This window comes from Archocentrus centrarchus, chromosome 23, assembly GCF_007364275.1.
Source record: "Archocentrus centrarchus isolate MPI-CPG fArcCen1 chromosome 23, fArcCen1, whole genome shotgun sequence".
Lineage (NCBI taxonomy): Eukaryota > Metazoa > Chordata > Actinopteri > Cichliformes > Cichlidae > Archocentrus > Archocentrus centrarchus.
The window spans coordinates 8,815,560-8,828,380 of record NC_044368.1 but is presented as its reverse complement, the minus strand read 5'-3'; the positions used below and the strand labels follow the sequence as shown (position 1 = coordinate 8,828,380).

Sequence of the window (12,821 nt, the reverse complement as noted above, 5' to 3'; positions counted from 1 at the left end):
CTACAGCCACTCGAAAGGACAGAAGGTGCAGACACAATGTGAAAAGTGCTCATAGTGATGTTCACCCTGAAACATGTGTCACAGTTTACTTTTTAAATGCTACTTGCTTTATTTGCTCAATTCTCGGCAGGTGTACCTCACCTGGCCAGTTCCTAACTGTGCAGAAGGCTGCCCAGGATCCTGGATCAAAGATGGGTACTGTGACAAGGCCTGCAACAACTCAGCTTGTGACTGGGATGGAGGAGACTGCCTGGGTAAAGATATCAACACCATTATGTCTCCTTTATAAATAAGAATGTTTGTATTGTGTATATTTAATGTGATAATCCTTCTGACAGGTGCAGCAGGGAACAGTCGATTCGCTGGTGGGGTTGGTCCTGGTGGGGCCGGAGGGGCTGGGGGGCAGGTATGGCAGTTTGCAGGTGGTCTAGGAGGTGTTGCGGGGACATCCTACTGCAATCAAGGCTGTGCCAACTCCTGGCTGGCTGACAAATTCTGTGACCAGGCGTGCAATGTACTTTCCTGTGGCTTTGATGTGGGTGACTGTGGCCAAGGTGAGTCTAAAGGAATACATGTAAAGATATATATATTTTTTAAGGCACTATTATTCTTACAGTTCATATAAGTGTTAGTTAAAGGTAATCAGGTCTTTTTGTGGCTTTATGACATGTTATTACAACTGTGTAAGTGTTAATAATAACACACACACACACACACACACACATCCTCAAAGTTGGGAAATTACTGGGTTAATCAAATCAAAACGTGAAAAATGACTTAGAAAATAAATGACAAAAATAAACTAAAAGCTTTGAAAGTTGAAAATCACGCTGAAGAGGGAGCACAATTGAATGTAAAATATGAAAAAGTTAGGTATTGTGGTATGAAGTAGCAAAGATTTTGTATGTCTGTCTTTGTGTTAGCAAAGCTGTAACAGATGTTATACAAAGTGTTCAGCAGCAAGTCCTGTAAGCGGTGGTCAGGCTCCATTAATTATCCACATCCCTTAACCACGGTCATTTCGATGACCTCTGCATCAGCTGACGGAAGAATTTAAACAGTGTGTTGAGTCAGACTGTGTTCAAACAGGAACAGTATTGATGAATTTCCTCTGCGAGTAATGTGGACACATTCCAACAGCTAGCAGTTCGATAATCAGGCCACAGCAACTCTCCTTCGCAATAACATGTCCAGGATTACACCACTTTTCACTCACTACTTCTTACTGCTCAGATTAGTGACTTCCCAAAAAGCCCCAAAACCAGGTATGGTCACACTGTGGTCCAGGAAGTCTGAGTGTAATGTAACGGTTATTACTTTTTTTTTTTTTCTTCATGTTTTTTCATGTTCCTGAACAGTCTGTCTGACTTGGTAACAAGTTTCTTATAAATAACTTATAACAGTAAATGTTAAATGAAGCACTATAAATAAATTTATAGTGCTAAGAAAAGATATATTTTATTCATCCCCAAAATTGGAAAATTCCTGTGTTACAGCAGCCAAAACAATAACTGGAAACCTATATAAAATAGCTTAAATAAAGCACAACAGCTAAAATAAAGTTAAAAGAAAAGGGCTCATTATATTGAAATAAGATAAAATCAAACCAAGGATCTTAACAAACTAAAAATCTAAATAAAATATAAAAATATAAAAGAAATACACGCAAAGATTAAACACTATTATTTTGTATCCAGTCTTTATATAAAGTTGCTTAATGAAGGTTTTGATCTATATCAGATATTATGTCACGTTGCCCAACAACCACCTAGCAGCAGGCTAAAATGACTTGTTTTTTTTGTAACTGTAACACCTTATGAAAGCAGCCCATCATTTCAATTTCACAACAGTATCCTTAAAAGCTGAACCATATATGAAATATTATTGCATCATTATGTTGTTTAAGAGCCACCTAGGAATGTATTAATGTATTAAAATTAGCCTTTAATTTTTTTTTGCTTTGCTTTCATTCCACGGGCAACTGCACAAACAGGCCAAATGATACATGGCCATGTACTAACGATCTTAATAAGTATCTTATAAAAACTTATTAGGATCTGATTAACTATTGCTTTCTATAGGATTAATATAATAATAGAAAACCTATTGTAAAGCGATACTCAAAAATGATTAAAAAAAAAAAACACAGCAAGATGTGTTCCTTTTTTAGTCATTTTTTTAATAAATGACATGCCTCATTTTGAGGGGGTGGAGTTAGCTTTTTTCTTTAAAGAACCTATGTGTGAGTTTTTATGTTCTGACACCATAGTGTTGAGATACGATAGCTCAACAATGATGCATAGTAAAAATGCCAAACTTGCAGCACAGATGCCCCATTCATTTATATTTCTGTCTAAATGTGTTGTGTAATTTACATTCTGACAATAAGCAATTGTATTTTCTTATTTAGAGTGAGCATCTTTGTTGATACGAGCATCTTATACAGCTTTATCTTTTGTCACAGATTACCTTTTGTTTTTTTCTAAGTGTCTCTTTTAGGGAAGTGAGGAAGTTTTGAAAGACACACGACTGGTTTTGGGCACATGACTCAGTGTTTTAGTGTATTCATTTCTGTTTTAGAACATTTTGGCGAGCTGCATCATGTGACCCTGCTGAGGAACCAGAGCTCCTACACCCTCCCCGTGGGTGAGATCAGGCCGTATTTCAGCTTTGAGAAATTCGCTCGCAGAGTCTCTGAGGCTCACATCAGCGACAGCCCTGTGGTGCGCCACACCTCTGTCGCAAACAAGTGGAAGACCATTCACCTGCTGCTCCTCCCTGGTTACAACGCAACCCAGATCCACTACAACCTCACTTTTCAAAGAGACGACGACACAGAGTTCACCATGAGCTTTAGTGTGACTGTTGACACCCGGGAGGTTTCTCAAACTAACGTGTCCCGAACTTCAAGCAAAGATGCAGGAAAAGAGCCCAAGATGACCCCGACCCCGGAGCCAGTGTTCCCTTTCTCTGATATACCTGAACACAAACGAGGGCCTAAGATCAAGAAGTGGCTACCTGGAGAACCTCAGACTATCATAGAGGTGCCTTCTTTAAATGTGTCACTTCTACCAGCTGCTCTGCGCAAAGAGCTTCAAAAGCTGGAGGAAAAGCTTCAGATTGGAGACATTACTATGAAGGGTTACAACCTCACAAAGGCTGAACTTTTAAAACCTTACAAGACCCTGGCTGAAAAGCAGCAGATCCCTGATTCACAGCTAGGCAAAGATGATGCAGACAGAGTCCAGAAGAAGCCCTATAAAGACTTGGAGGGAGATGACTTGAAAATAAAAGCTGAATCTAGAAATATTCAGAAAAATCAAAACTCTAAAGAAGAAATGTCCAGGGAAGATGTCGCTGTAAGAGACAAAACTGTTATTCCAGTGAACATTGATGATAAACTTGCAGAAGACATTATGACTGAAACACCTTATCCTCTGAAAGCTGTGATTGAAAGGCCCATGACTTCAAAACTTTTAAACCGGCTCCCCCCCCCCAAAAGTGCAGAGAGTGAGGCTGAGCCAGCTAATGCTGCGCCAGTGGGGAGGAGGCTCCAGCACTTCACCTCCTCAGACCGAGGCTTCCTGCCATGGGAGAGGAGGAAGTATTTCCAAGCTTTGCTTGAGGTTTGTACATCCCTCAACCTTGAATTTCAACTTCCAATCAAAAAGCTCGATTTAAAAAAAAAAAAAAAACCTGTTTGTTTACTCCACAGGAAGAGGAGCGTCTTGACAGTGAGATGGCATATGAGACGGATGGCACCGCTACCAGGCGAAAGCTTCGAGACACTTTTGCTGACTCATTGCGCTACGTGAACAAGCTGCTCAACAGCCAGTTTGGCTTCACATCCCGCAAAGTCCCCGCACACATGCCCCACATGATCGATCGTCTCATCATGCAGGAGCTGCAGGACACGTAAGTTATGACTGTTATGACTCTGTTTTGATTTTTATGAAATCAAATTTATTTAGATGTCACAATGAAAAACGGCCAGAGTTGATATAAGTTCTATGAACATTATGGGTAAAGGAAGAAATCAGAAATCAGGAAATAGAACATGAATATTGGAATAAAATAAAAACGGGTTGATTTCATGTATTTCTAAAGAGGCAGTATGTAAACTGCTCTGCGTCCTCTTCTTCAGATTCCCGCAAGAGTTTGACAAAACATCAGGCCACCGTGTTCGCCACCCTGAGGACATGCAGTTTGCCTTTTCATACTTTTACTTTCTGATGAGCGCTCAGCAGCAGCTCAACGTGTCCGAAGTGTTTGATGACATCGACACCGACCACTCAGGCGTTCTGTCCGATCGTGAGATTCGAACTCTGGCCACAAGGATCCACGAGCTTCCCCTAAGCCTCCAAGTGAGTGGAAAAAGTCTTTTAAACATGTCAGAAAACAATTTTTCCAACAGTTGTGGTTTTGACGTTTGTTTTTATTCTTTGTGTCATTTCTAGGACCTGACAGGTTTGGAGCAGATGCTGATAAACTGCTCTAAAACACTCCCAACTAACCTGACCCAGCTTCACCTGGTGAACCCCACTCAGGAAGCTTACTATGACCCCAGCATGGTGAGCTGTACAGCCAGTTTTGACTGGATATTATAAGTATAATACTGAATTATTGGGCTGATTTTTCTGTTTTCCTAATCTACAGCCTCCTGTCACAAAAGGCCTCGTCCTCCACTGCAAGCCCATCACAGAACGTATTCATAAAGCCTTCAGAGACCAGAATAAATACAGGTGAGATTTATTTTGTATTTATTTATTTTGATGTGTATAATTGGTCTTGAGTACTAAGCTGACAGCTTTTTTTTTGATGGACAGGTTTGAGATTATGGGGGAGGAGGAGATAGCTTTCAAGATGGTGCGGACCAATGTGTCCCACGTGGTTGGACAGTTAGATGACATTAGGAAGAATCCCAGGTGAGGGGAAACCCTAAAAACTGATGCTTTGCCAATGTTTTACCTTAAAGTTTACATCTCTACCATCTTGGTTGCTGAACTGTGTTAATGTCTTTAATGTCACAAAAAGGAAGTTCATCTGCCTGAATGATAACATTGACCACAGTCATAAGGACGCTGCCACAGTGAAAGCTGTGCTGAGAGACTTCTATGAATCCATGTTCCCGCTGCCGTCCCAGTTTGAACTGCCCAGAGAGTACCGCAACAGGTTCCTGCATATGGAAGAACTCCAGGAATGGTATGATTTGAAGTATAAAGGATAATTGAAAGAATTAGATTTCTGACATATATGGTAACACAGGCTCATTGCCTTTGCTGTATAAAAATTTATAGTCCTATTCTAAGGCCTACTTGAGTTACTTTAGACTACACACATGTATAACTTTAAGCTCTCAGTCCATCCTGCACATGTGCCAGTAGTTCATCAAGCTGTTTTTTCCCCCAGTTGGACCAAGGTAAGAATTTGTGGCTGTCACCGCATGGGGACTGAGTGTTGGCAGGTTGGACCAGTTGGAATCCCTCTGGAGAGTTAGAGAGTTCTTTGTCAGGGATCCTGCGCCTACATTCAGGGGGCTTCAACAAGGGGAATGCAAGCCTCACATAGAGGCTTTATAATTAGACTGTGCCGCTTCAAATGAATTGCTAGTTTTAAGATGCTTGCAAGATCATTACATGACAATCAACTCCTCCCCTTCCTATCCACGTCTTTTTCCATGTCCGAGTTAGTAATCTGACAGGCGGATGGTGCTGGGTGATGTCACCTTGTCACCCTGTTGCCTGGCTGCCCTCTGCGCACTGCATGATTCCTTCTCGTTACATCACACCACAAATAGTCTATTGAGACTTGCCACAGTGAATGTTTATCTAATGCAGAAACAAACATTTGATGCCTGCATGTGTCCGTGTTAGTTTTGGACGGAAGTTTGTTTGTTAACTAATTGAAATGCGTTGTTTCCCAGGCGTGTGTATCGGGACAAGTTGAAGTTCTGGACCCACTGTGTCCTTGTGACACTCGTCATCTTCACCATCATATCATTCTTTGCCGAACAGGTCAGTGATCAGCTTGGACCACACTGCTCACTTAGACATTCAGATAAAGATACACACAACATTTGCTTACACAGCTCTCTATTTCCATGATTCACGCTTGAGTTATGATAAAGGCCTTCGCTACCGAAATTCCAATCTGAGGAGCGTCCATCTCGTGTGTTGAGCTAGTATGATCAGCTGTGCCGGGATCTGGCTTTATTGAAATGAAAGCCCCCTAGCAGCCTTTTATGAAAGGCTTACTTACAGTACTTGTGTTTTCTTGAACCGTCAGAAAAGTTGTATTTCCAGCAGGAAGACCATACAGAGATTATTTAGATGAAGTTTAAAAGCAGAAAAACATTATTAGACAAATTTTGCTGCCAAATTCTTCCACTTTGGTGCTGGAAACAGATTAAAACAAATGCCACGAGATGTTTATACTAATACTAGTTGACTGTTCTGGGGGCACCTTCCTAATCCAGAGGTTTCCAGTTTCTCCTCAGCGAACCAAAAGAAAGGTTAATAGTTGCAGTGACCTGAGGAGAATTTCCTTCACAGAAGCCCATGGGACCACCCGTGTCACACATGTCCCGTGTTGTTGTCACTGTACACTGTCAGACTTTTGATGTCTTTCTGGCACTAGCTGAATCTGGCTGCCCTTCTGTTTAAGGCAGAGTTTAGATTAGAGAGATCAAATGTGTCTTCACTCCTCAGAGGGAGGTGATTTTACTCCGCTGCTCTATGTCTAAGATTATCTTTGCTTTCTTGGGTTACAAACATCTGAGGGGACACTGGTGTCAAAGCCTTAATTAGTGAAATTAATAGTTTGACATTATGGGAAATATACTTTCAGTTGCTCCAAAGTGACATGAGAACATTGATGCCACTTATAACCATTTGCTGTTGCTAAAAAACAAAAAATGTTGCAATCTGTAGTAGTCAGGACTGGGAGTCAAATACCAACCTTAAGATTTAAAAAAATTTGTTTTACTGCACCTGCCAGTATAGTTTGGTAATGCAATCTCACCTTTTGACAGTAGCAACTAAATTGAATGACTGAAATTTCCTGTGGCATGATTTAAAAGCTGTGTTTTGTGTTAGTTAAAATTTCTGCAGCACACGTACTGTCCTTTTTTTTTTTTTTGACATGAATGGACATTTGTTTATGCGCAGTTCTCTTAAGGTCTCGCTACAGCAGAATGAGGTTCATTCTTTTCTTTTTCAGCCATTCTGCTGTAGACTTGCTGCAGTGTTTGGGATCACTTCCTGTTGTGTGACCCAGTTTAGCCAAGTTTTAGTTTGTCAGCCAGATGGACTCACACTTGACTCTAGAATACTTTGGTATACAGAGGAGTTCATGTTTGACTCAATTACTGCAAGGTGCCCAGGTCCTGTGGCTGCAAAATAGCACCAAATCATCACCCCTCCACCACTGTGTGTGACAGTTGGTATGAGGTGTTGGTGCTGATATGCTGTGTTTGGTTTTCTCTGAATGTGGTACTGTGCATTATGGCCAAACATCTCTACTTTGGTCATGTCTGTCCAAAGGACATTGTTCCAGAAGTCTTGTGGTTTGTTCAGATGTAAACTTTGCAAACTTAAGCTGTGCTGCATGAGAAGAGGCTTTCACCTGGCAACTCTTCCAAACAAGCCATACTTGTCATACATCAGCTTGTTCAGCCTTTTTCTAATTGTACTGTCATGAACTTTACATTTAACCTCTTATTTGAGGCCTGTAGAGTCTGAGATTTTTTTTGCAATTATGCTGATCTTGTGGTGAATTTGCTGGGATGTCTACTCCTGGAAGATTGTGGTATTGTGGTAACCTCCAGACCAGCAAACTGCCAAAACTTCTGCTTTGATAGAAGCACTCACAATTGCTGATGATCATTTAATCAAGTGCATTTGAATAGCAGAACCTGGCTGCTGCTTGTTGTCTTAATTCCTATAGAAGAGTGTAGTAAGGATGTACTTAGTTTTCCACAGGACTGCAGAGTCTTGTGAAAATGTTTTCACACGTTTCTACTTAAAAATGCAGACTTTTTACATTTCTTTGTGTAAACCATTAAGTTTGCTTCACTCTGCCAGATATTCCACTGATATTCTTTTTATATATGTGTATGTGTGAATGTGTATGTGTGTGTGTGTCATACTTCACATCTGTTCAGACGGAAGTTCATGATTGCTTTGTTGCCACCAGTTTTGCATTTAATCGTCTTCCCTGTTCCTGCAGCTCATCGTGCTGAAGCGAAAGCTTTTCCCCAGACGCAGAGTGAACAGGGAAAATAACCCGGAGCGGGTGTGAAAGTGGAAGACTTTTCTGAACTTCAACCTCCACACCTCCTCTCCTCCTCCATAGTGAGGACAAGAGAGGATCCAGGCCAGCTGGAAAAAGCGATCCGAGGTCATCAGTGCAGGGTTGGGTCACCATGGATTTGAGGAGAGACTCGTGTGAGATGGCGGTGAAACATTTTTTTCAGAAGATGATGGATGGGGCTGGCCAGGAAGGAAAATAGCAGCCAGTCAGAAGGAGCACATAAATCTTCTTCTCTTCCACTGGGGGCATCTGAGACTTTTCACACAACACGGGCAACCAACACTCCCTCCACCCTGCGCCACACTTCTCGTGTCCTGCCCTCAGCATGTCACTGATTGATGTTCTGTTAAAGTGTGAAACACTTGATATCAGCATGTCAGTGTCTATCGAGAAAAACTGAATCATAAAATTCACAAATGGTTAGTCAGCTAAATAATGTGGCATGAACCTCTTTGTTGTTGTTTTTTTATGTTTTATATCACTGTAAGTTTAGTATTTTTTTTGGATTTGAAGACGTTGCCTTTGCTGCTACGTTAACGACGGACACATACAGTCATCTGTTTATTTTATGGCTAATTTTAAAGAGATGGAGGATCAAATTCATACATATAGTACAAATGGGAATAGGTGATTAATGTGTTGGGTGCCATACCTTTTGTCTACCATTTCTAAAAACATGAACACTTTTAGTGCCTTTGTTGTTCATTCCTGCTTTTTTCAACATTTTGGGATTTTAAAATGTCTTCTTCTAAATGTTAATTAAATCACACCCTAATCTTGTGGCTCACAGTAAGAATGAATGGGATACATGAGTATCATTCTTTGTGTGGTATAAATGTAAGTGATTGTTGGAGCTACATTAGAAGTGATACTACAGCTTTGAAAGCTGCCTGTACGTGTGTCCCCGTGGGACTCAGCAGGCTCGCTGCTGTCTGAAATTCAGACCTCCTCAGCATGTTCTCTAACTTATTTTGATTGTATTGTTGTCAAAGTGAGCCCGGTGACTGACGCATCTGATTTGAATGCCAGAATGTAAACACAGCCTCATAGAAATGCTCGTCATCTGTTCAAAGTATTTTCCTCTGAATGTCAGTTTTATAGTGTTCTTATTATAGTGATAAAAATGGAAATGAGCACTAGCAGCTGTCAGCATTTTGCTGCTGCGCTCTGGGGTCATAGGAGGTATGTCAGCAGATGAGACGCTGAGAGCCGTATTTGGAAGATGAATTTACTCCAGTTGCACCAGTTTCAATAGTTTAACTGAAATAAATGTGATTTGGTTCAGTCAGCTTGGTGGTGTTTTTGTCAGTACCATTCACAGTACTGTCTTTAGTACTACTTTATTCCTACCCTCCTCACCTCTGACTAATGATCAGGGCTTGTCACATTTCAGATGTCAATCAAAGAGACATTAGGCTGGTCAAGTTTTTAAACATTTTCATTAAATACACTGGGACCACAATTTGATTGCAATTTAAAGAACAAAAATTGTTCAAGAAGAACTCATTTAGACTATTTCTAGATCATCAAATTTGTGAGTGGCAGAGCCAGACTTTTTTTTTTTTTTTTGGAGACCATAATTTCCACCATGTTGCAATCTGCTGGTATTGATGTAACCATTTTCTCGTCTTACTGGCCACTTGTAGCACTTTAGACTACAAGTAACATTTTAGCCACATATATAGTCATATAGCACTGTATTCTATAAATTTCCCTTAGAATCAGTTTAGAATCACCAATCAATTAGACACACAAGTCCTTGGATTGCAGAAGAAATCCCATGCAGGCACATGCTAACTCCACAAAGAGGTCAGTCAGGATTTGAACCAGGAACCTTCTTGCAGTGAGGTAGCAGTGCCAATTCTTCCGTCACTCCACAAACTGATAAGTTTCTGTAGACAACATGGTCATTCTTGTTTTTTGTGTTTTTTACTCATTTTCTTGGTCAGGCATGACACAGAAGTATTCTGACAATTCACGGGCCACTTTGTTAGGTACATTTGTTCATGAAACATCTAAACAACCAATCACGTGGAAGCAAATAAATTCATTTAGGCATGTAAACATGATTAAGACAACCTGGTTAAGTTCAAATTGAGCATCAGGATACCTGACCTGTGTGAACTGATATCCTTAGACCAAGGCTGCTGATGGACATTCTACGTCTTATCAGGAACTGTTAGCTGAGGGGGGAGCTGGGTCAGCTCCACAGTAACCCGAACCCACTCGTCTCCGCTGGCTCCCTTGATTTGTTTGTCTTTTCTTGGGTGGGTGTTCTGAAATGTAATTTTGTTTTATGTTTGATATATAATGATAAACTCTTCAGATTCTGACGGTAGCAAAGAAAGGTGATTGAAGGGACTTGAACATGACATGGTTGTTGGCTACATATCCATAATGTGAATCTCCATTTCCACCACATCCCAAAGGTGCTCTACCTGACGGTGAACTCATTGTCGTGTTCAAGAAACCAGTTTAAGATGATCTGAACTTTGTGGCATGGTGCGTTATCTGCCTGAAAGCAGCCATTGGAAGATGGGTACACTGTGGTCATAAAGGGATGAACACAGTCCACAGCAATACTGGAGCCTGTTATGTTTAAACAATGCTAAGCTGTTACTAAGGAGCCCAAGGTATACCAAAAAATATCCCCCACACATTACACCAGTAGGAGCCTGAACCTTTGATACAAAGCAGGACGAATCAATGCCAATTTCTGACCCTACCATCCAAATGTTGCAGCAGATATTGAGACTCATCAGACCAGGCAACATTTTTCAAATCTTCTATTGTCTAACCAATTACTGTATAGCCTTGGATTCCTTTTCTTAGCTGGAAAGTGGTACCTGGTGTGGTCTTCTGCTGCTGTAACCCAAGGCCATTCAAGGTTCCATGTGTTGTGCATTCAGAGATGTTCTTCAGCATACCTTGGTTATAAAAAGTGGTTATTTGAGTTGCTCTTTCCTTCCCATCAGCTCCAAGCAGTCTGCCCATCCTCTTCTGACCTCTGACCTCAACAAAGTGGATATTTTCTTTTTTTTTTAAAAGACCATTTACTGTAAACTAGAGATGATGTGGGAAAATCCAAGTAGATCAGCAGTTTCTGAACTACTCAGAACAGCCCGTCCCGGACCAAAAAGTTCTACCTAACAAATTGACAGTCAAATGTTTTTTTTTAATGTAAATCATGTATTGATAGATCAAATCATGTTGTTGACTCTGGAATGCAGTATTTTTACAATGTGGTATCGCAACACTTTTTTTTTTTTTTAAACAACTGACAGGGAAAATCAAAATGGATGAAAAATATTTTCTTTATTACAATCTTTTCCACTCATGTTCATTATTAGAAAGGTGTTTCACGGCATTACTGAACAGTGCAACAAAGCAATTTTGAATCATGGTTTTATATTTGAATGCATAGCTCCAAAGTCCATCCATAAATAATTTTCTAAGGAGTATAGTTCAGAATCAAAACAAAACAAAATCAAAAATACCCCCTTCAAATCATTTACCAGTTCTAAAGAAATATCCCTTTTTACCCAAATGACCCTGAATGATGATTCAGTCTGACTACAACTTTTCACTGATATTCAACCATTACACAATTACTAATGATCCAACAAAAATGCCAATAAACAGACGGATCAGTCATGTATATATAACAGATCTACATAAATGAACAAACTTCATGAGTGAACATTTTAAAAAAAACAAAACAAAAAAAAAGCACAACTTCCAGTATAGTGTTGTATTATTATTATATCTGGTGTGATACCGAGTGAAAATCAAATAAAAACAAAAACAAAAAATGTACAAAGCTGCTTTAAATATTCACAAGTTAAACAGTAATTACAACAAAAATATTTAAGGCATCTTCAGTTCAATTCTGTACAATCACACAAAATCATTAGCCCTTCAGGGAGAAGAACAGAGAAAGCAGAACAAGCCGAGTGTTAACGCTTCATCAATCGACGGTGCTCTAGAGGCCAGAGAAGATGTTTTTAAGAATTAATTTCCAGGACTGCAGGATGAGATGAGTAAAAATGAAAAAGACAAAAAAAAAAAAACAACCTGGATTGGTGTTTGTGAGATCAGCCACCCGGAAGACTCGTCATCATTTTCAGCATTAACACACGATCGTTACTCTTTGGCGCAGCTCGTCGACAACTTGCCAGTCCACATTGCAAACTTCATTGGAAATTATTTAAGGTCTAAAAGGTCATTTAAAAAAAAAAAAATTAAGTCTGTGTTTTTAAGCCCTGATTCGTGTCAGATTCAGTCTCATTCATTTAATAAATAAAAAGAAGTAGCTTAAAAAAAAAAAAAAAAACTGAACAGGTAATCATATATCAAAGAATTTTAACTTGAATTTTGAGTGGTCATTTTTATGTGTTGACTCAATTTTATGACAATCTATAAGTAATGTGTCTTCATATTTAAAGCTGATTAAAATGCTTTGATATTTACCCAGTCTATAAAATGCCTATTAAAAGAAAATATTTTGGTAT

At 39.8% G+C, this 12,821-nt stretch overlaps 1 protein-coding gene across 1 annotated transcript in view; it reads left to right on the top strand.

Moving 5' to 3' along the window:
* Positions 1-9,594, top strand: part of gnptab (N-acetylglucosamine-1-phosphate transferase subunits alpha and beta) — a 22,651-nt gene extending 13,057 nt beyond the window's left edge. The window contains exons 10-21 of the mRNA XM_030720679.1: positions 1-25; positions 131-254; positions 339-554; positions 2,581-3,626; positions 3,716-3,915; positions 4,145-4,364; positions 4,458-4,571; positions 4,657-4,742; positions 4,827-4,925; positions 5,035-5,202; positions 5,924-6,014; positions 8,227-9,594. The exon at positions 1-25 is cut by the window's left edge and continues 146 nt beyond it. Of these exons, the coding sequence (XP_030576539.1) occupies positions 1-25; positions 131-254; positions 339-554; positions 2,581-3,626; positions 3,716-3,915; positions 4,145-4,364; positions 4,458-4,571; positions 4,657-4,742; positions 4,827-4,925; positions 5,035-5,202; positions 5,924-6,014; positions 8,227-8,298 (2,461 nt within the window). The 3' untranslated portion in view covers positions 8,299-9,594. The remainder of the gene's footprint in view (positions 26-130; positions 255-338; positions 555-2,580; positions 3,627-3,715; positions 3,916-4,144; positions 4,365-4,457; positions 4,572-4,656; positions 4,743-4,826; positions 4,926-5,034; positions 5,203-5,923; positions 6,015-8,226) is intronic.
* Positions 9,595-12,821: the final 3,227 nt, after the last annotated feature.